Genomic DNA, 22,871 nt, shown 5'->3' on the forward strand with positions numbered 1-22,871 from the left:
GAACTACCGTATGACCCAGCAATCCCACTACTGGGCATATACCCAGAGAAAACCATAATTCAAAAAGACATGTACCCCCGTGTTCATTGCAGCACAACTTACAATAGCCAAGACACGGAAGCGATCTCAGTGTCCATCAACAGAGGAATGGATAAAGAAGATGTGGTACATACAAACAATGGAATATCAGCCATGAAAAATAACGAAATAATGCCATGTGTAGCAACATGGATGGACCTAGAGACTGTCATACTAAGTGAAGTAAGTCACACAGAGAAAGACAAATATCACATGATATCGCTTATATGTAGAATCTAAAGGAATGGTACAAGTGAACCTATTTATAAAACAGAACTTCAGTCACAGATGTAGAAAACAAACTTGTGGTTACCAGGTGAGAAAAGGGAGGGGAGGGATCAATCGGGAGACTGGGATTGACATATACACACTACTGTATATAGAACAGGTAACTAATAAGACTGCTAAACAGCACAGGGGGCTCTACTCTGTGCTCTGTAACGACCTACATAGGAATAGAACCTAAAAGAGCGGGTAACGTGTATGAATAACTGACTCCCTTTGCTGTACAGCAGAAGCTAACACTGTAAATCACCTACACTCCAATAAAAAATAGAGGAAAAAATAAATATTAGGGATAACTAGAAAATAGAAAAACAATGGAGAAAATCAACAAATGCTGTTTCTTCAAAAAGATCAACAAAATGATCAAACCTTAAGCTAGACTGATTAAGGGAAAAAAGAAAAGACACACATAACTAAAAGAACTGAGAAGACATTATTACTCAATTTACAGAAATAAAAAGTATTATCAGAGGGTACTTTAATGATTATATGCCAACAAATTGGACAACCTAGACGAAAAGGATAAATTCCTAGAAATACACAACTGACCAAGTCTAAATCATGAAGAAATAGAAGCTCTGAACACACCCATAAATAGCAAGGAGATTGAACTGGTAATCAAAAACCTCTCAATAAAGAAAAGCCCAGGACCAGATGGCTCTGCTGGTGAATTTTACCAAACATTTAAAGAAGAATTAACGTCAATCCTCCTCAAACTCTTCCAAAGCAATTGCAGAGGAGGCAACATTTCCAAACTCATTCTATGAGGACAGATTTACACTGATACCAAAGCCACACAAAGACACTACAAGAAAACCACTGAGTAATATCCCTTATGAATATTGACACAAAAATCCTCAATAAAATACTAGCAATACTAGAATTCAAGAGCACATTAAAATTACTGTACACCATGACCAAAAGAGATTTATTCCTGGAATGCAAGGCTAGTTCATATGAAAACTGATCAATGCAGCATACTCTATCAACAAAATGAAGGAAAATAAACCATGCCATCATCTCAGTGATGCAGAAAAAGCATGTGACACAATTCAACTTTCCATAATAAAAACATTCAACAAACTAGGAATAGAAGGAAACTACCCCAATATAATAAAAGCTATATATCAAAAGCCCACAACTAACATAACACTCATGGTGAAATACTGAAATTTTTCCTCTAAGATCAAGTAAAACAAGGATACCCACTTTCACCACTTTTATTCAACACAGTCCTGGAAGTCTTAACCAGAGAAATTAGGCAAGAAGAAGAAATAAAAGACATTCAAATTGGAGAGAAAAGAAGTAAGAGTATCTCTACTCACAGATGACAGGACCTTATATGTAGAAAACCCTAAAGACTGCACAAAAACTGAACTAATAAAGCAATCCATCAGTCACAGAATATAAAATCAACAACAGAAACAAAAAACACCCACTTGTGTGTCTCTTTACTAACAATGAACAATCTGAAGAAAAAATTAAACAATTTAACTTTCATTTACTGTAACATCAAAAAGAAAAAAACACTTAGGAATTAACTTGACAAAGAAGGTGAAAGACTTGTATGCTCAAAATGTCACTGAAAGAAATTCTGAAAGACACCAATAAATGGAAAGATATCCTATGTTCATGGATTGGAAAACAATATTGTTAAGATGTCAATATTACCAAAAGCAATCCACAGGTTTAATGCAATCCCTATCAAAAACCCAATGGCAAAAATAGAAAAAATTCATTTAAAAATTCATATGGAGTCTCAAGAGACCCCCCCCCCCAAAGCCAAAACAATCTTAAAAAAACAAACCAGGTTGGAAAAGACAAGATGGTGGAGTAGAAGACCTTGAGCTCCCCTCCTCCCATGAGCACACCAAAAGCACAACTAACTGTTGAACAACCGTCAATAAAAAAGACTGAAACATTACCAAAAAAGATATTCTACATCCAAAGACAAAGAAAAAATCACAATGAGACAGTAGGAGGGGCATACTTGCAATCTAATCAAATCGCATACCCCCCAGGGTGGGTGACCCACTGACTGGAGAATAATTACATCACAGAAGTTCTCCCATGGGAGTGAGAGTTCTGAGCCCCACATCAGGCTCCCCAGCGTGGGGATCTGGCATTGGGAGGAGGAGCCCCCAGAGCATTTGGCTTTGAAGGCCAGCAGGTCTGAATCTCAAGAACTCCACAGGACTTGGGGAAACAAAGACTCCATGCTTGGAGGGTGCACACAAAGTCCCTTGAGCACCAGGTCGCAGCACAAAAGCAATGACTCCAAAGGAGCCTGGGCTAGGCCTACCTGCTGGTCTTGGAGGGTCTCTTGGGCAGCTGTGGCTCTCTCCTGGGACATAAAAGCTGGTGGTTAACATATCCAGGAGTATGCATCTGGAGGCTGATATCTTGCTTGGGACGTTAGCACCAAGACCTGGCCCCACCCAACAGCCTGTAGGCCCCAATGCTGGGACGCCTCAGGCCAAACAACCAACAGGCAGAACACAGCCCCACCCATCAGCAGACAGGCTGCCTAAACACTTTCTGAACCCACAGCCACCTCTAGACATGCCCCTTGACATGGCCCTGCCCACCAGAAAGCCTGTACCAGCCTCTAGACCAGGCTTACCAACTAGGGGGCAGACACCAGAAGGAAGGAAACTACGATCCTGAAGCCCACAGAAGTGAGTCTGAAAATACAGGTCAGAACCTACCCTGGGACTAGCTTGTCCCTGGCCCTTGGGTGACGAGAGGGGAGAGCACTGCTGGGACACAGAGAACATCCCCTACAGAGGCCACTTCTCCAAGGATGAGGAATGTAACTAAGCTACTACATACATAAAAATACAAATAGAAATTTAAACAAAATGACATGGCAAAGCAATATGTTTCAGACGAAGGAACAAGATAAAACCCCAGAAGAACTACTAAGTGAAGTGGAGATGGGCAATCTACTCAAGAAAGAGTTCTGAGTAATGATCATAAAGATGATCCAAGAACACAGGGAAAGAATGGAGGCACTGACTGAGAAGTTACAAGACGTCTTTAAGAAAGAATTAGAAAAAATAAAGAACCAGAGTTGAAGAGTACAATAAATGAAATGAAAAATACACTAGAAGGAATCAAGAGCAGAATAAATGAGGCAGAAGAATGGTTAAGTGAGCTGGAAGATAGAGTGGTGGAAATCACTGTCTCAGAACGTAATAAAGAAAAAAGAATGAAAAGAAACAGGGACAGTTTAAGAGGCCTCTGGGACAACGTCAAATGCACCAACATTCGAGTTATAGGGGTTCCAGCAGAAGATGAGAGAGAGAAAGGGCCTGAGGAGATATTTGAAGAGATAATAGCTTAAAATTTCTCTAACATGGGAAAGGAAACAGTCACCCAAGTCCAGGAAGCACGGAGTACCATACAGGATCAACCCAAGTAAGAACATGCCAAGACATATAGTAATCAAACTGACGAAAATTAAAGAGAAAGAGAAAATATTAAAGGCAATAAGGGAAAAGCAACAAATAACAAAGGAACCCCCAAAAGGTTATCAGCAGATTTTCAGCAGAAACTCCGCAGGCCAGAAAGGAGTTGCACGATATCTTTAAAGTGATGAAAGGGAAAAACCTACAACCAAGAATACTCCATCCAGCAAGGGTCTTATTCAGATTCAATGGAGAAATAAAAGCTTTACAGACAAGCAAAAGCTAAAAGAATTCAGCACCACCAAACCAGCTTTACAACAAATGCTGAAGGAACTTCTTTAAGCAGAAAAGAAAAGGCCACAACTAGAAACAAGAAAATCACGAATGGAAAAGCTCACTGGTAAAGGGAAACAGAGAGTGAAAGTAGGAAATCATCCACACACAAGTAGATATCTAAACCAAAATCATGAGAGGAGAAAAGTATAAATGCAGGATATCAGAAATGCATTGGAAACGAACATATCAGCAACTTAAAACAATCATGTATATATATAGACTGCTATAGTAAAATCTCATGGTAACCGCAAACCAAAAATCTACAACAGATATACACACAAATAAGAATGACTCCAAGACAGACTGGTGATCTCTTAGAATAATAGGTGTCAGTGGCCCCTTGTTCCAAAGGTGCCAACTCACCTATGCAGGACATATTAAGAGTTTGTTTGGGAGATTAGTTCAAGATGGCGGAGTAGAAGGACGTCAGCTCACCCCATTCTTATGAAAACACCAAAATCACAACTAATTGTTGAACAACCAATGACAAAAAAATGCTGGAACCGAAAAAAACGAAAAAATAGATACCCTACATCCAAAGACAAAGAAGAAGCCACAACGAGACGAGACGGTAGGAGGGGTACAATCATGATAAAATCAAATCCCATACCTGCTGGGTGGGTGACTCACAAACTGGAGAATAATTATATCACAGAAGTTCTCCCATGGGAGTGAGAGTTCTGAGCCCCACATCAGGCTTCCCAGCCTGGGGATCCGGTAACAGGAGGAGTAGTCCCCAAAGAATCTGGCTTTGAAGGCCAGCAGGGCTTGAATGCAGGACTTCCACAGGACAGGGTGAAACAGAAACTCCATTCTTGGAGGGCACACACAAAGTCCTGTGCGCACCAGGACCCAGGGGTAAAAAGCCCATAAGAGACTGGACCAGACCTACCTGCTAGTACTGGAGGGTCTCCTGCAGAGGTGATGGGGAGGGCAGCTGAAGCTCACTGCAGGGACAAAGACACTGGCAACAGCAGTTCTGGGAAGTACTCACTGACCTGAGCCCTCCTGGAGGCCACCACTAGCCCCACCATATAGCCTGTAGGCTCCAGTGCTGGGTCACCTCAGGCCAAACAACTAACAGGGAGGGAAAATAGCCCCACCCATCAGCAGATTAAAGTTTTACTGAGCATGGCCCTGCCTACCAGAGGGACAAGACCCAGCTCCACCCACCGCCAGTCCTTCCCATCAGGAAACTTGCAAAAGCCTCTCTGATAGCCTCATCTACCAGAGAGCAGACAGCAGAAGCAGAAAGAACTCTAATCCTGCAGCCTGCAGAACAGAAACCACATTCACAGAAAGTCAGACAAAATGAAACGGCAGAGGAATATGTTCCAGATGAAGGAACAAGATAAAACCCCAGAAAGTCAACTAAGTGGAGATAGGCAACCTTCTGGAAAAAGAATTCAGAATAATGATAGTGAAGATGATCCAGGATCTCAGAAAAAGAATGGAGGCAAGGACCGAGAAGATGCTAGAAATGTTTAACAAAAACCCAGAAGAACTAAAGAACAAACAAACAGAGATGAACAATACAATAACTGAAATGAAAAATACACCAGAAGGAATCAATAGCAGAATAACTGAGGCAGAAGAACAGATAAGTGAACTGGAAGACAGAACAGTGGAAATAACTGCCGAAGAGCAGAATAAAGAATGAAAAGAAACGAAGAGAGTCTAAGAGACCTCTGGGACAACATTAAATGCACCATCATTTGCGTTATAGGGGCCCCAGAAGCAGAAGAGAGAAAGGACCTGAGAAAAGGTTTGAAGAGATAATAACTGAAAACTTCCATAACATGGAAAAGGAAACAGTCACCCAAGTCCAGGAAGCGCAGAGTCCCAAGAAGGATAAACCCAAGGAGGAGGAACACGCCGCCAAGACACACAGTAATCAAACTGACAAAAATTAAAGACAAAGAAAAAAACTTTAAAAGCAACAAGTGAAAAACAACAAATAACATACAAGGGAACGCCCATAAGGTTATCAGCTGATTTCTCAGAAGAAACTCTGCAGGCGAGAAGGGGGTGACATAATATATATATAAAGTGATGAAAGGGAAGAACCTACAACCAAGAATGCTCTATCCAGCAAGGCTCTCATTCAGATTTGACAGAGAAATCAAAAGCTTTATGGACAAGCAAAAGCTAAGAGAATTCAGCACCCCCAGGCCAACTTTCCAACAAATGCTAAAATAACTTCTCTAGGCAGGAAAGCAACCAGCAGCTTAAAATAACCACGTACATATATAGACTGCTATAACAAAACCTCATGGGAACAGCAAACCCAAAATCTATAATAGGTACAAACACAAAGAAGGAAACACAACCCAAACAGAACACTAAAGATGGTCATCAAACCACAAGAGAAGAGAAAAAGGGAGGAAAGGAAGAAAAAAGACCTACAAGAACAAACCAAAAGGATTAAGAAAATGGCAATAGGAACATACATATTGATAATCACCTTAAATGGATTAAATGCTCCAACCAAAAGCCACAGAATGGCTGAATGGATACAAAAACAACACCCATATATATGCTGTTTACAAGAGACCCACTTCAGACCTAGGGACACATACAGGCTGAAAGTGAGGTGATGGAATAACATATTCTATGCAAATGAAAATCAAAAGAAAGCTGGAATAGCAATACTCATATCAGACAAAATAGACTTTAAAATAAAGACTATTATAAGAGACAAAGAAGGACACTACATAATGATCAAGGGATCAATCCAAGGAGAACACATAACAATTGTAAATAGATACGCACCCAACAGAGGAGCACCTCAATATGCAAGGCAAACACTAAGAGCCATAAAGGGAGAAATCGACAGTCACACAATAATAGTGGGGGCTTTAACACCCCACTTTCTTTTTTTTTATATAGCATGCTTTCTTTTTTTTAGTACCTATTGCTTTTTAAAAATTAATTAATTAATTAATTAAGTTGTGCCAGGTCTTAGTTGCAGCCAGCGGGATCCTTAGTTGAGGTTCGCCGGCTCCTTAGTTGTGGCAGGCGGGCTCCTTAGTTGTGGCTCACAGGCTACTTAGTTGCAGCATGCGAACACTTAGTTGCGACATGCATGAGGGATCTGGTTCCTGGACCAGGGATTGAATCTGGGCCCCCTGTATTGGGAGTGTGGAGTCTTAACCACTGGGCCACTAGGGAAGTCCCAACACCCCACTTTCATCAATGGATAGATCATTCAGAAAGAAAATCAAAAAGGAAACACAGGCCTTAAATCACCCATTAGGCCATATGGACTTAATTGATATTTATAGAGCATTCCATCCAAAAGCAGCAGAATACACATTCTTCTCATGTGCATGCAGAAGAGTCTTCAGGATCTAGTACATGCTGGGCCACAAAGCAAGCCTTGGTAAATTTAAGAAAACTGAAATCATATCAAGCATCTTTTCCAACCACAATGCTACGAGATTAGAAATAAACAACAAGGAAAAAACTGTAAAAAACAAACACGTGGAGGCTAAACAATGTGCTACTAAACAACCAATGGATCACTGAAGAAATCAAAGAGGAAACAAAAAAATACCTAGAGACAAATGAAAAATATCAAACAAAATACCTAACTTTACACCTAAAGCAACTAGAGAAAGAAGAACGAACAAAACCCAAAGTTAGTAGAAGGAAAGAAATCATAAAGATCAGAGCAGAAATAAATGAACTACAAACGAATAAAGCAATACCAAAGATGAAAGAAACTAAAAGCTGGTTCTTTGAAAAGATAAACAAAATTGATAAGCCATTAGCCAGCCTCATCAATAAAAAAAGGGAGAGGGCCCAAATCAATAAAATTAGAAATGAAAAAGGAGAAGTTACAACAGACACCACAGAAATACAAAGGATCATAAGAGACTACTACAAGCAACCATATGCCAATAAAATGAACAACCTGGAAGAAATGGACAAATTCTTAAAAAGGTACAATCTCCCAAAGCTGAACCAGGAAGAAATAGAAAATGTGAACAGACCAATCACATATACTGAAGTTGAATCTGTGATTTAAAAACTCCCAACAAGGGGACTTCCCTGGTGGTCCAGTGGTTAAGAATTGGTCCTGCAATGCAGGGAACGCCAGTTCGATCTCTTGTCAGGGAACTAACATCCCACATGCTGCAGGGCAACTAAACCTGTGCGCCACAACTACTGAGCCCGTGCACTCCCAAGCCTGCGTGCTACAACTAAAGAGAAGCCTGTGCACCGCAACAAAGAGCCCACGTGCTATGAGGCCACTATTACCCTGATACCAAAACCAGACAAAGATACCACAAAAAAAGAAAATTACCAGCCAATATCATTGATGAACACAGACGCAAAAATCCTCAACAAAATACTAGCAATCTGAATTCAACAATACATGAAAAGGATCATACACCATGATCAAGTGGGATATATCCCAGGGATGCAAGGATTTTTCAATTCTGCAAATCAATCATGTGCTACACCACATCAACATACTGAAGAAAACCATATGATCATCTCAATAGATGCAGAAAAGCTTTTGACAAAATTCAACACCCATTTATGATAAAAACTCTCCAGAAAGTGGGCACAGAGGGAACCTACCTCAATATAATAAAGTCCACAAAAAAATAAATAAATAAATTCCACATATGACAAACCCACAGCTAACATCATACTCAACAGTGAAAAGCAGAAAGCATTTCCTCTAAGATCAGGAACAAGACAAGGATGTCCACTCTCACCACTTTTATTCAACATAGTTTTGGAAGTCCTAGCCATGGCAATCAGAGAAGAAGAAGAAATAAAAGGGATCCAAATTGGAAAAGAAAAAGTAAAACTGTCGCTGTTTACACATGACATGATACTATACACAGATAATCCTAAAGGTGCTACCAGAAAACTATTACAGCTCATCAGTGAATTTGGTAAAATTGCAGTACATGAAATTGATACACAAAAATCTGTTGCATTTCTATACACTAACAATGAAAGGTCAGAAAGAGAAATTAAGGAAACTATCCCATTTACCACTGCTTCAAAAAGAATAAAATACCTAGGAATAAAGCTACCTAAGGAGGCAAAGACTTGTACTCCAAAAGGTGTAAGACACTGATGTAAGAAATCGAAAACAACACAAACGGAATGATACACCATGTTCTTGGATTGGAAGAATCAATATTGTCAAAATGACTATAGTATCCTAGGCAATGTACAGATTCAATGGAATTCCTATCAAATTACCAACTGCATTTTTCACAGAACTAGAACAAAAAAAATTTTAATTTCTATGGAAACACAAAAGACCCCAAAGAGTCAAAGCAATCTTGAGAAAGAAAAACGGAGCTGGAGGAATCAGGCTCCCTGACTTGAGACTATACTACAAAGCTACAGTAATCAAAACAGTGTGATTCTGGCACAAAAACAGAAATATAGATCAATGGAACAGGATAGAAAGCCCAGAAATAAACCCACGCACCTATGGTCAATTAATCTATGACAAAGGAGGCAAGACTATGCAGTGGAGAAAAGACAGTCTCTTCAATATGTTGTGCTGGGAAACTGAACAGCTACAAAATAAAATTAGAACATTCGCTAACACCAAACACAAAAATAAACTCAAAATGGATTAAATGTAAGACCAGATACTATAAAACTCCTAGAGGAAGGTATAGGCAGAACACTTTTTGACATAAATCACAGCACTATCTTTTTGGATCCATCTCCTAGAGTAATGGAAATAAAAACAAAAATAAACAAATGGCACCTAATTAAACTTAAAAGCTTTTGCACAGCAAAGGAAACCATAAACAACACAAAAAGCCCATCTACAGACTGGGAGAAAATATTTGCAAATGATGCAACTGAGAAGAGATTAATCTCTAAAATATACAAACAGGGCTTCTCTGGTGGCGCAGTGGTTGAGAGTCCGCCTGCCGATGCAGGGGACACGGGTTCATGCCGCAGAGCGGCTGGGCCCCTGAGCCATGGCCGCTGAGCCTGTGCATCCGGAGCCTGTGCTCCACAACGGGAGAGGCCACAACAGTGAGAGGCCCACGTACCACAAAAATAAATAAATAAATAAAATATACAAACAGCTTATACAGCTCAATATCAAAGAAATGAACAACCCAATCAAAAAATGGGCAGAAGATCTAAAAAGACATTTTTTCAAAAGAAGACATGCAGATGGCAAACAAACACATGAAAAGATGCTCAACATCACTAATTATTAGAGAAGTGCAAATCAAAACTACAATGAGGTATCACCTCACACCAGTCAGAATGGCCACCATTAAAAAGTCTACAAATAATAAATGCTGGAGAGGGTGTGGAGAAAAGGGAATGCTTCTACACTGTTGGTGGGAAGGTAAATTGGTACAACCACTATGAAGAACAGAATGGAGGTTCCTTTAAAAACTAAAAATAGAGCTACCATATGATCCAGTAATCCCACTCCTGGGCATGTATCTGGAGAAAGCCATAACTAGAAAAGATACATGGACCCCAATGTTCATGGCAGCACTATTTACAATAGCCAAGACACAGAAGCAACCTAAATGTCCATCGACAGAGGAATGGATAAAGAAGATGTGGTACATATATACAGTAAAATACTACTCAACCATAAAAAAAGAATGAAATAAGCCATTTGCAGCAACATGGATGGAGCCAGAGATGATCATACTAAGACAAACAAAGACAAATATCACATGGTATCACTCATATGTGGAATCTAACTAAAAAAAATGATACATGAACTAATTTACAAAACAGAAACTGACTCAAAAACATAGAAAACTTATGGTTACCAAAGGGGAGGGGGAGAGAGGGATAAATTAGGAGTTTGTGCTTAAAATATACATACTACTATATAACCAACAAGGACCTACTGTATAGCACAGGGAACTATACTCAATATCTTGTAATAACCTATAATGGTAGAGAGTGTAAAAATAAATAAATATATATATATATATATATATATATATATAACTGAATCACTTTACACCTCAAACTAACACAATATTGTAAATCAACTATATTTCAATAAAAATTTTAAAAAAAGAACAAATTTGGAGGCCTCATACTTCCTGATTTTAAAACCTATTTCAAAGCTACAGGCTTTGAAACAGTGTGGTACTGCCATAAAGGCACATAGACCAACAGACTAGAACAGAGACCCCAGAAATAAACCCTGGCATATATAATCAAATAATTTTTGACAAGCATGCCAAGACAGTTCAATGGGGAGAGGACAGTCTTTTCAACAAATGGTGCTGGGAAATCTGGACAGCCACGTACAAAAAGGATGAAGTTGAACCTTTACCTAATACCATATACAAAAATTAACTCAAAATGGATCAAAGATTAAACATTAGAGTGAAATCTATAAACTTCTCAGAAGAAAACATAGGGGAAAATCTTATGACACTGTATTTGGTTATGATTTCTTGGATATGACTCAAAAAGCACATGTAAGAAAATAAAAATAGATAAACTGGACTACATCAAAATTTAAAACTTTTGTGCATCAAAGGACACAATCAACAGAGTGAAAAGAAAACCAACAGAAAGGGAGAAACTATTGGCAAATCATATATCTGATAAGGGTTAAGTTCCAGAATACATAAAGAACTCCTACAGCTCAACAACCAATAAATAAACCCCATTAAAAAATGTATATAGGACTTGAATAGACATTTCTCCAAGAAAATTAAAAATGGCAAAGAGCACATGAAAAGATGTTCAACATTACTAATTATTAAGGAAATACAAATCAATATCACAGCCATTAGGATGGCTACTACTTAAAAAACAAACAACGCCCCCCCAAAACAAAACAAAAACCCAGGAAATAACAAGTGCTGAGGAGGACGTGGAGAAATGCACACTTAACAACAGTTAAGATGGTAAAATTTATGTGTATTTTACTAAAATTAAAATATTTTAAAAGACCCTTTCAGGGGGGTGAAAAGTCAAGCCAGAGAATGGGAGAAAATTTTTGCAAACCACATATATGACAAAAGACTCATACATAGAATTTATAAAGAGCTCTCAAAACTCAAGAGTAAAAACAGTAATGTAATTTGATATGAAAAGATGCTTCACTCAAAGAGCTATGTGATGGCAAAGAAGCACATGAGAAAAGACGACCGTTATTAGTCATTAGGGAAATGCAAATTAAGACCAAGATTGAGATATCACTACATAATTATTAAAACAGCTAAAATAAAAACTAGACGATACCAAATACTGGTGAGGATGCAGAAAAACTGAATATCTCAAAAACTGCTGGTGAGATTTCATAAAATTTTCTGGCAGTTTTTAAAATATATTTTTAAAATTTTTATTTCTTTTATTACTTATTTTGGCTGTGCCAGGTCTTAGTTGTGGCATGCAGGATTTTTTTTTTTTTTTTTTTTTTTGCAGCATGTGGACTCTCAGTTGCGGCACTGCAGACTTATTAGTTGTGGCATGCACATGGCATCGAGTTCTCCAACCAGAGATCAAGCCCGGGCCCCATGCATTGGGAGCATGGAGACTGACCCTGAACATGAAATTCTGATTCATACCCTTTGTTCACGTTGCTATTGAAGGGTCTGTCTTCATGCTGATGTAAAAGAGCTGCTTAGATACTTGAGGATACAGATGCTCTGTTAATTTTGTATAACTCTTCCCCTTGCGGGTTATTCCCCTTTTAATTTGTGCAAGGAAACTGTACGGGTAGAATTGTGTCCCCCCAACAGAACTTGAAGTCTGAACTCCCAGAACCTCGTAACTGACTTGATTTGGAAATAGGGTGGTTGGAGATGAACTTAGTTTATACGAGGTCACACTGGGGTAGGGTGGGCACCTAATCCAACGTGGCTGCTGTCCTCTTAGAAAGGGGACATTTGGAGATATGTGCACACAGGCAGAGCCACGTGAATACAAAGACAGAGGTTGGGGCAGTGCATCTACAGGCCAGGGAACAGTGGAGATCACAGCAGACCCAGAGCTGGGGAAAGGCCTGGAGCAGAGCCTCCTATAGCCTCAGGGGGAGCCAGCCCATCCCAGCCTCCATCTCTGACTTTTAACCAGAGCTTGGAGACCATACATTGCTGTTGTTTAAGCCACTCGGTCTGTGGTGCTTTGTTATGACAGCCCCAGGGAACTAAAATTATTACGTAGCTCGCAGTTTAACTGAGACAAGGCATCGTCTTTCCTTTATGAGTTCTGCACTTGTTCTGCTACTTAAAAAGCATTTCTTGTCACCAACTCTAAAAATACTGATGTGTTTTTCTGGTATCATGCTTTACTTTAAATTACTCCATGTATTCAAAATATACATTTAGGTATGACATAAAATAAAAATTACTTCTAAAGAATTAGCCAATTATCTCAGAACCATTTATTAATAATTTGCCCTCTTTTCACTGATTTAAAATGTCATATTATTATACAGTAGATTGTATTTGTAAAGTCTGAGTTTATTTCTGGATGTTCTGTTTTGTTCTCTGATATATCAATTGAGACTGGCTGCAAAATATTTTTCTTACTATAACTTTATATTATGTTGTAAAATCTGGAAATCAAATTTCACCATTAGTCTTCTTTCTCTTTTTCCTACCAATATTTTCATGGTTATTCTGACTCATTCCTCCAGATAAACTTTAAAATAATACTGTCAAGGGCTTCCCTGGTGGCGCAGTGGTTGAGAGTCCGCCTGCCGATGCAGGGGACACGGGTTCGTGCCCCAGTCCGGGAAGATCCCACATGCCGCGGAGTGGCTAGGCCCGTGAGCCATGGCCGCTGAGCCTGCGCGTCCGGAGCCTGTGCTCCGCAACGGGAGAGGCCACAACAGTAAGAGGCCTGCGTACCACACACACACACACACACACACACACAAAAAGAAATAATAATAATAAAAATAATACTGTCAAATGTTCCCCCAAATCTCTCTGGCATTAACTGCATTAATTTTATAAACAAAAACAGGGAGAACTGGTAACTTTACAACATTGATTTTTCCCATCAGAAACTCCGTCTCTCCCTCCAAATTTCTATTTCCCTTTATGGAGTTTTGTCATTTTATTTGAATGGGTCCCACACATTTCTTTTTGAGGCTTCAGGATGAAAAAGTTTTAAAATTGGTTCACAGTTTGAAATGGTACCTAATCAAACTTACAAGCTTTTGCACAGCAAAGGAAACCATAAACAAAACGAAAAGACAACCTACAGAATGGGAGAAAATATTTGCAAATGATGCAACCAACAAGGGCTTAATTTCCAAAATATACAAACAGCTCATACAACTCAACAACAACAAAAAACAAACAACCCAATCAAAAAATGGGCAGAAGACCTAAATAGACATTTCTCCAAAGAAGACATACAGATGGCCAATAGGCACATGAAAAGATGCTCAACATGGCTAATCATTTGAGAAATGCAAATCAAAACTACAATGAGGTACCACCTCACACCAGTCAGAATGGCCATCATCAAAAAATCCGCAAACAGTAAATGCTGGAGAGGGTGTGGAGAAAAGGGAACCCTCTTGCACTGTTGGTGGGAATGTAAATCATTTACACAGTGTAGCCACTGTGAAGAACAGTATGGAAGTTCCTCAGAAAACTAAAAATAGAGCTACCATATGATCCAGCAATCCCACTCCTGGGCATATATCGGACAAAACTATAATTCAAAAAGATACATGCACCCCAATGTTCATTGCTGCACTATTTACAATAGCCAAGACATGGAAGCAACCTAAATTTCCACTGATAGAGGAATAAAGAAGATGTGGTACACGTATATAGTGGAATATTACTCAGTCATAACAAAGAATGAAATAATGCCATTTTCAGCAACATGATGCAACTAGAGATCCAGTGAAGTCAGTCAGAAAGACAAATACCATATGATATCACTTATACGTGGAATCTAAAATATGACACATGAATCTATGAAATAGAAAGATTCACAGGGAACAGACTGCTGGTTGCCAAGGGGGAAGGGGTTGGGGGAGGGGTGGAGTGGGAGGTTGGGGTTAGCGGATGTAAGTTTTTATATATAGGATGGATAAAGAACAAGGTTCTACTGTACAGCACAGGGAACTATATTCAGTATCCTATGATAAACCATAATGGAAAAGAATATACAAATAAAAAAAGAATGTATATGTATGTACAACTAAAAAATATTTGTTCATTGTTTGAAAGATATCTGCAATTTTTTCAATTCAATTTTACAATTCAGTTGTATTTTTAATGACCAATTTTGGTGTGTGCAGAAGTACCTAGTTACACACGTTAATGTCTATTTTAAATTTCATCTAGATATTTTGAAACCAGATCACTTTACTGAGATTATTAGTTTTAAAACTTTTCTAGTTGATTTGCTTAGTTTTCCAAGAAGATAAGCATATCAATAGCAAATAATAAGTTTTTCTCCCTCTTTTTTATTTAAGGGTCTTATTTCCTTTTCTTGGCATATTACGCTAGCTAAAACAACCAGAACAGTATCAATAAAATATTCTTCTATTTCAAGTTGCACTAAGAATATTTTTTACATCATGAGTGGGTCTTGAAGGCAGAACTAATCTACAGAGATTGGAAGTGGATCAGGGGTTTCTGGGATGGACTGTGGGTGGCAGGCTCTGTATCTTGATTGGGACAGTAGTTTATGTCAGTGTGTATATTTGTCAAAAGTCACTGACCCGTACACTTAAAATTTGTGAGTTTTTGTTGTATTGATTTACACATTAATACAATGTTGGGTGTTGAAAGGTTCTTTTTTTTGTTTTTTATAAATTTATTTATTTAATTTATTTATTTTTGGCTGAGTTGGGTCTTCATTGCTGCGCAGGTTTTCTCCAGTTGCGACGAGCAGGGGCTTCTCTTCGTTGCGGTGCGTGGGCTTCTCATTGCTGTGGAGCATGGGCTCTAGGCGCGTGGACTTCAGCAGTTGTGGCTCGCGGGCTCTAGAGCGCAGGCTCAGTAGTTGTGGCGCACGAGCTTAGTTGCTCTGCGGCATGTGGGATCTTCCTGGACCAGGGCTCGAACCCATGTCCCCTGCATCGGCAGGCGGACTCTTAACCACTGCGCCACCAGGGAAGCCCCTGAAGGCTTTTATAAAGGTTCTATTGCACTGATAATGGGGCTGTTCTCCTCAAACAGGCTGTGATGATGAACTGTTCCAATCATTCTTTTCTCCCCTCCACATTTTATGCATTTAAAAAACATAAGAGTAAGAAACAATCACAGCACAGGAGTGTTTAATATGCAGTTAAGCACCATGGAATAAAAATGTAACTCAAAGCACAGTGCTTAAGAAGCCGCCTGCCAGTGCAGGGGACACGAGTTCAAGCCCTGGTTTGGGAAGATCCCACATGCTGCAGAGCAGCTAAGCCTGTGTGCCACAACTACTGAGCCTGTGCTCTAGAGCCTGCGAGCCATAACTACTGAGCCCGCGTGCCACAACTACTGAAGCCCACGAGCCTAGAGCCCGTGCTCCGCAACAAGAGAAGCCACGGCAATGAGAAGCCCGTGCACCACAATGAAGACCCAACGCAGCCTAAATAAATAAATAAAATTAATTTATATTAAAAAAAAACGTAACCTGAAATGCCACCATGGCAGGGATTACCATCAACATTTCTTCCCTCTCACCAACACATTTAATCACACTTGCGTGTGTGCACAGGTGTATGTGCACACACATGGGCACCATGTCACCTGCCACTTAAGACATTTCAATGGCCTACAAGACTGCACGGTCCGGCCTCTGCTGTGACAAATTACCACAAACTCAGTGGTTGAAAATGATGCAAACGTCTTCTCTTTCAGTTCTGGAGGCCAGGGGTCTACAGAGGGTCTATGCAGGGGGGCAGCTGTTTCTTTCCATTTCCAGCAGGTAGAGCTACACCTGGCTCACGGCCCTTCCTTCATCTTTGCAGGTGGTGGCGAGCATCTGCTCCCCCAACTCTGCTTCCTTCTTGTGTCTGACGTTTCCCCCCAACCCCGGCTCCCCTTGGTGAGGACCCTTGTGACAACACCGGGCCCCCTGGACAATCTAGGATTATCTCCTACCACAAGGGCCTTAACTTAATCATGTGCAAACACCTCCAGGTAGGGGAGCGCTCAATCTCCACGGGTCAGGACGTGGGCATCTTTGTGGGCTGCTGTTCAGCTGGCCACCCCTCACCTCTCTCTCCAGCCTCGGGCTCCAGGGACCCCCCCAGCACCCCAGCTGCATCGCCCACCTCTCGGTGTCTAGAACACAGCGCATCAGGACGTTTTCACAGAGAAAGGAGACCATCCCCATAACAGAAGGAAAGGGATTTCCATGCCCTGGGAAGGTGAGGAGAGTAGCAAAGCTGGGAACTGTGACAGAGTGCCCAGAGGAGGACACCCTGGTGACGAGGATTCTAGGACATTCGCCACTGATTCTGGGTCATGTGTGGAACCAGCCTCAGGCTCCAGCATGAACAGGGGACACAAGGACACAGTGCCCCTGACATCTGGGCCTCACCCGCAGCCCAGCCTCCGGCCGAAAGGCAGGGTGATGGCTGGGAGGAGTGACCAGGCAGAGCCACATGACAGGAAAACTCCCAACGACATCAGATCTTCAGAGTCCAACCCACCCACCCACAAGCTCCACGGGGAGACATGGAGGTCAGATGTGCAGACGTCCACTCACTGCGGTGGAGAGGCGTGAGGCCAGTGTCATCTCCAGGTTGCCCTTCAGGCCCACCAGGGGCGGCACCAAGGTCAGCAGGTCCTTCACCTCCGTGAACACGGGCCAGTGCTGCGGGGAAAGAACTGGGGGTCAGTCCAAGCACACGTACCCCGCCTCTCAGGAACTACTCGAGAGATACTTTGACAAGTCCTCGTTCCCTGTAAAATGAAAAAAACTACCCAGTTTTTAAAATGGCTTTAAACTAAACAGAGTAATGATCAACCGTGAACAGTGGCCCAGGGAACCCCTTCCTTCCCTGGCTGCCGGGAGACTGGGTCTGGGCCCGTGCCCGTGGACGGGGAACTGCTTTGTCCTGCGTGCACGTCTGTAGAAACAGGAATGAGTCCCCAACTTCAAAGCTGGGGATTTCTTGTGGGATTTCTCACGGGCAAGCTGGCAGGACGATCTGGGCTGGGCAGGGACTCCCTGGCCCCAAGGCCGATGGGTGGGGCCCAAGGTCACGTGGGGGCCCTGGATTTGTGAAAACTGACAGAATGTGTCTCTATCACTTGTAAATAAATAAAAATGTAAAAAGAAGGAACAGGAAGCACAAGCACGCTTCAAGAGAACGTGAAGCCGTTTCTTTGTGAAGGGAAACTGGTCCTACCTGTTTAACGTGCAGTTAGACTGCCCCTACCCCAACTGATTTTTCACACCCCAACTGATCCGACTAGCTGCTCTCGCCTCCCTGGGCCTGAGCTACCTGTGACGCTCCACAGAAGCTGGTCCTAGAAACGCTGCTGCTCTGTGAGCTGGGAGGCAGGTGGCGTGGGGTCTGGTTCCCCGTCCCCAAGACAAGAGTCCCCCTACCCCAGGAGCCCAGAGGGTCATCAAAAGAGCCACCCCACAATGCATCTTACAGGACCTGGAAGCAAAGGGGCGGGCCAGGCCCTCTGAAGACCCCTTTGTGTCCTGAGATCTGGGAAGTTTCGCAGACTCACAGTTAAGGTTCCCTCTCCTCTACCTTTTCTACAAAGCTGGGAAGTTGAGAACCCAGTCCCAGCTCTGGTGGAGTTACAAGCCTTCCTCTCCTAAAAGTGCGGAAGGAATGTGTCACCAGCCAGGGGGGTGCTGCGTCCTGTCCAGCAGAGGCCCCTCCCGCCTGGGAATCCCCCTCCCAGGGGCTGGCGCTGTCACCCTCCTCCCACCAACACACAAGACCGAGTACCCACCCCCCAAGTAAACCCCCTTCTCTCCGCCCCCTTCTTCCCCGGCACCACTGAACTTGGCAGCCGCACCTGAGGCTGATGTGTGCGGGGTGACTCCCCGTGGGAACCCCTCCCCCGCTACATGACGGGCACACCCATGTCTCCACGTGGCTGACGGGGCCTCGTCCTGTCCTGTGCTGACCTCTGATTGTCCCATCTTGGCCTCCGCTGAGGGCTACTCATCTCCCTCCTGATCTTTTACATTTTTCAAACGTAAGGGACTGGAGGCATCCCTGGTGGCGCAGTGGTTAAGAATCCGCCTGCTAATGCAGGGGACATGGGTTTGAGCCCTGGTCTGGGAAGATCCCACATGCTGCGGAGCAGCTAAGCCCGTGCGCCACAACTACTGAGCCTGCGCTCTAGAGCCCATGAGCCACAACTACTGAGCCTGCACTCTAGAGCCCACAAGCCACAACTACTGAGCCTGCGCTCTAGAGCCCATGAGCCACAACTACTGAGCCTGCGCTCTAGAGCCCGTGAGCCACAACTGCTGAGCCTGCACGCCCAGAGCCCATGCTCCGCAACAAGAGAAGCCACTGCAATGAGAAGCCTACGCACCACAACTTAGAGTAGCCCCTGCTCGCTGCAACTAGAGAAACCCCGCGCACAGCAACAAGGACCCAACACAGCCAAAAAAACCCAAAAAACAAAACACAAAAATGTAAGGGACTTATTTTCTTTCTCCAGACAGGAAGGCTGCAAAGGTCTAATAACCATCTCTGCTTCTTCAACATGGGCACAGACATCTCAGCGCCCACAGTAACCTTGAATCTGTGGGACCGACTCACCCATGACTGTTACGTTTTCAAAGGAAAACCCAGGGTCAGCCGTTGCCAAGATCCCGTGTCCGCGGCCGAGAAAGTCCCTGTTCCAGGATATACGGAGACAGGCCGGGGGAGGTCAGGCTGCCCGCAAGGAACCTGAGGCCCTGGCACACGCTCCTGCCCACCCTTCCCTGGACTCACCCCGTCCACTCGGATCTGATTCCGCCAGCAGTACAGCAAGGTTGTGACCCCCTGTCCTCTAACCCTGACTCCCCCTCCTGCTTCGGTTCTCCCTTCTCTCCAAGTCCTCTCCCTTCCAAGGCCCAGGCCCCTCCCCACCCCACACCGGGGCGGCAGGAGGTGAGCCTGCGAGCGGTGGTCCTGTCCTCCTGCAAGGGGTCGCCTGGGCTGGGCCACAGGCACGGCCGAGGAGGGTTGGGAAGGGGCTTTAGACACATCAGGTCTGACGACCATGAGGGGCTACTCAGGGACAAAGCCAGCAAAGGTGGACGGTGCCAGGAGAACAGAAGGCCAGGGCCCCAGGGACACCAAGTCCAAGGGATGAACAGGGCTGGAGCTGCCTGACCTGCAGACCTCTTCAGGGAGACCGTGAATGGGTCGGGATTTTGGTCACCCACTCCCAGAGCACCCTGATGGCGGCTGGCTCCACAACCCAGCTCACGCCTGCCCCCAGCCGCGGACAGCCCTGGATGTCCCACAGGTCCCCCGCCCAAGGCTCCACACTGACCCTGCTGCATGGGCCCCATGTGCTGGCTCTTGCACTTGGGTCTCTCAATCACGCCTACAGTCCCCAGCTCTCCCCTGCAGCCTTGAGCAGCACCTCTGGGTCATCTCAGACCCCAGCAGCCAGGGAGGACATGTCACTCCGTCCCTTACGACCCTTCACTAATTCCAGTTCTGGGCACACAGGTCCTCATGTTCCGCAAACACAAAGGCAGTGCAGACTGGGGCATGAGGAATGGGCGGGGCTGCGAGCCCTCCATCTGGCAGGTTAACGCACCCCTTTATCCCGAGATGGCTCACCAAACTGCGTGCTCACCAGCTGTGCGATTTTCTCCACGCCTGTGCTGGACCCCAGTGAAGCAAAACGTGATGTTTGTTTTAGAACAAAGAACGAGGACAAAGTGAACAATGCTTCACCCTCGGCGGCTGCCCCCCTGCCCACATGCTCGCCTGCTCCGTGGTCTGCGCACAAGGGCCCCCTCGCCGGGACGTTCACTGTTGCTCACGCACTCCAGGAAACGCCACCTCTGAGGCCCAGCAAAGCGTCTGCAGAGTCTCCGACCTGCCCCTCCTCCCTTGCTGCCTCCGCCCCCTGCCCGTTGTCTGCAGGGGGGCCCAACGGCCACCAGACACGCCAGCCAGGAAGATCAGCTTCCGCTCAGGATTCAACCAAATTCGCTCAACAAAGGATGAACTGGATGACAAGTGGCTCTGTCCACCTGCCCGGCGCTTGGCTCTCGGCTGCTTCGAGCAGCCAGCCTGTCTGGTTCAGCCCTGATCTGGGAGGAGTAATCACGTGCGCCTTCACGGCCCCTGGTGCCCACGTGTGCATGTAAACCCCAAAAAGGTCTGGAATGACACCACGACTCGATAGTAAGGGACCTTCGGCGACTGAGGCTGTGGTCAAAGAGGGCTTAACCTCGCTGCGATGCTTGTTCCATAAAAAGAAATACTTACACTTACTTGTGTAACTGAAAAAAAAGTTTTTGAAGACACGAAACTGATACTCTGGCCACTTACTGGGCCTCAATCCCCAGGCCCAGAATCAGAGACTCCTGGCCCCAAAGAGCATAGGTGAAACCTGCACCCAGCCAGGCAGAGCTGCACCGGGGACTGTCCACGAGGTACGGCTGTCGGGCCAGGTGGTCTACCTCACTGCAGGCTCGGAAGCCCCGAGGCCCGGTGTGAATGGCTCTGGTCAGGCACCAGCCTGGGTACTGCTGGAGCCAGGAGCCCCCTGTGATGTGGGCTTCCCTCTGGGAGCCCCAAGGCTGCTTCCTGCACTGCCGGGAGGGGTGAGCAGGGAGGTGGTGAGCACTGGAAGCCAGTAAACAGAGGGCCCTTGACCCTCACGCACCCTGTCTGCAAAGTGGGGACGAGGAAAGGGCTGTGACGTACAGAGCTGTTCCATCCTCCCAGTCACTGGCCCTCCCGAAGCTGACGGCTCAAGGCCAAACCTGCAGACAGCCTGCCCCACGTCTGCTCTGGGCCCACCTCCCAGATGGAACCCGCACGCGGTCAGGAAGGGCGCTGCACTCTCCAGCTGGACACCCTCCAGACCCGGCCCCGGGGCACCTCCGCTGATGGTCAGGCATGACCCCCTCCCCCCCAGGGCCCCACCAAACCTCCTGGACTCTGTCGAACTCTTGGCCGCCTGTTCTCGGCCCCGAAGCCCCATAGAAAGGGTCATGGACGGGCAGGTCGGGGACACGAGGCCATGCTCCACGCAAGGTGCTGGGGAAGGTCAAGGAGAGAGATTCAGGGTGGACTCTCCCAGTGTCCGCAAGGCCCAGGGAGGTTGATAGACCCCGGGGCAACTCCAGGGGAAGCAGCAGACAGCAATCCGGGCCTCCAGCCAGCAGCACGTGAAAAAGTGCCCTGTCCACTGGGCAGGGCGGCCAGACGCCGCCCCAAGAACCTCGTTCAGAGCCGGGTACCCGGGGAGGTGTCGGCCGCCCCCTCCAGCTCAGAGGCAGGAGCACGGCAGGATGTGAGAGGTGACGGCCCCTCCCCCCGCATGCTCACGTACAGGCCCCAGCGGATCGAGAACACACTATCTCCGTAAGTGACCCAAACACGGCTCCCAGAGCTGACCCAGGGCGTAAACAGACCCCCCCTGGGTCTCCCAGCAAACACCTCTCCTGATAGAGACCCCCGCATCTGCATCCCCCCGTGCGCCTGGACCCCCACCATGCTCAGGACCCCGTCCTCCCGCTGAGACCCCCCTCCAGAGATTCTGGGGCTGGAGAAGCGGTGCCCGGCACCCTCACTCGGGCCAGCACACCAACCTCACAACACTGCCTGGCTTGCAGGTGGAGAGGCTGAGGCAGGATGCC

The 22,871-nt window shown here is 44.7% G+C and overlaps 1 protein-coding gene across 3 annotated transcripts in view; it reads right to left on the minus strand.

Moving 5' to 3' along the window:
* Positions 1–22,871, minus strand: part of SLC41A3 (solute carrier family 41 member 3) — a 66,836-nt gene that overhangs the window by 21,318 nt on the left and 22,647 nt on the right. For all 3 annotated transcript variants that reach the window (XM_022562617.3, XM_089919851.1, XM_089919852.1), the window contains one exon: positions 17,781–17,888. In XM_022562617.3, coding sequence (XP_022418325.1) covers positions 17,781–17,888 — 108 coding nt within the window. The remainder of the gene's footprint in view (positions 1–17,780; positions 17,889–22,871) is intronic.

Source organism: Delphinapterus leucas, chromosome 10 (genome assembly GCF_059928025.1).
Source record: "Delphinapterus leucas isolate spDelLeu-1000000601 "Yukka" chromosome 10, BTC_Dleu_Yukka2, whole genome shotgun sequence".
NCBI classification, from domain to species: Eukaryota; Metazoa; Chordata; class Mammalia; order Artiodactyla; family Monodontidae; genus Delphinapterus; species Delphinapterus leucas.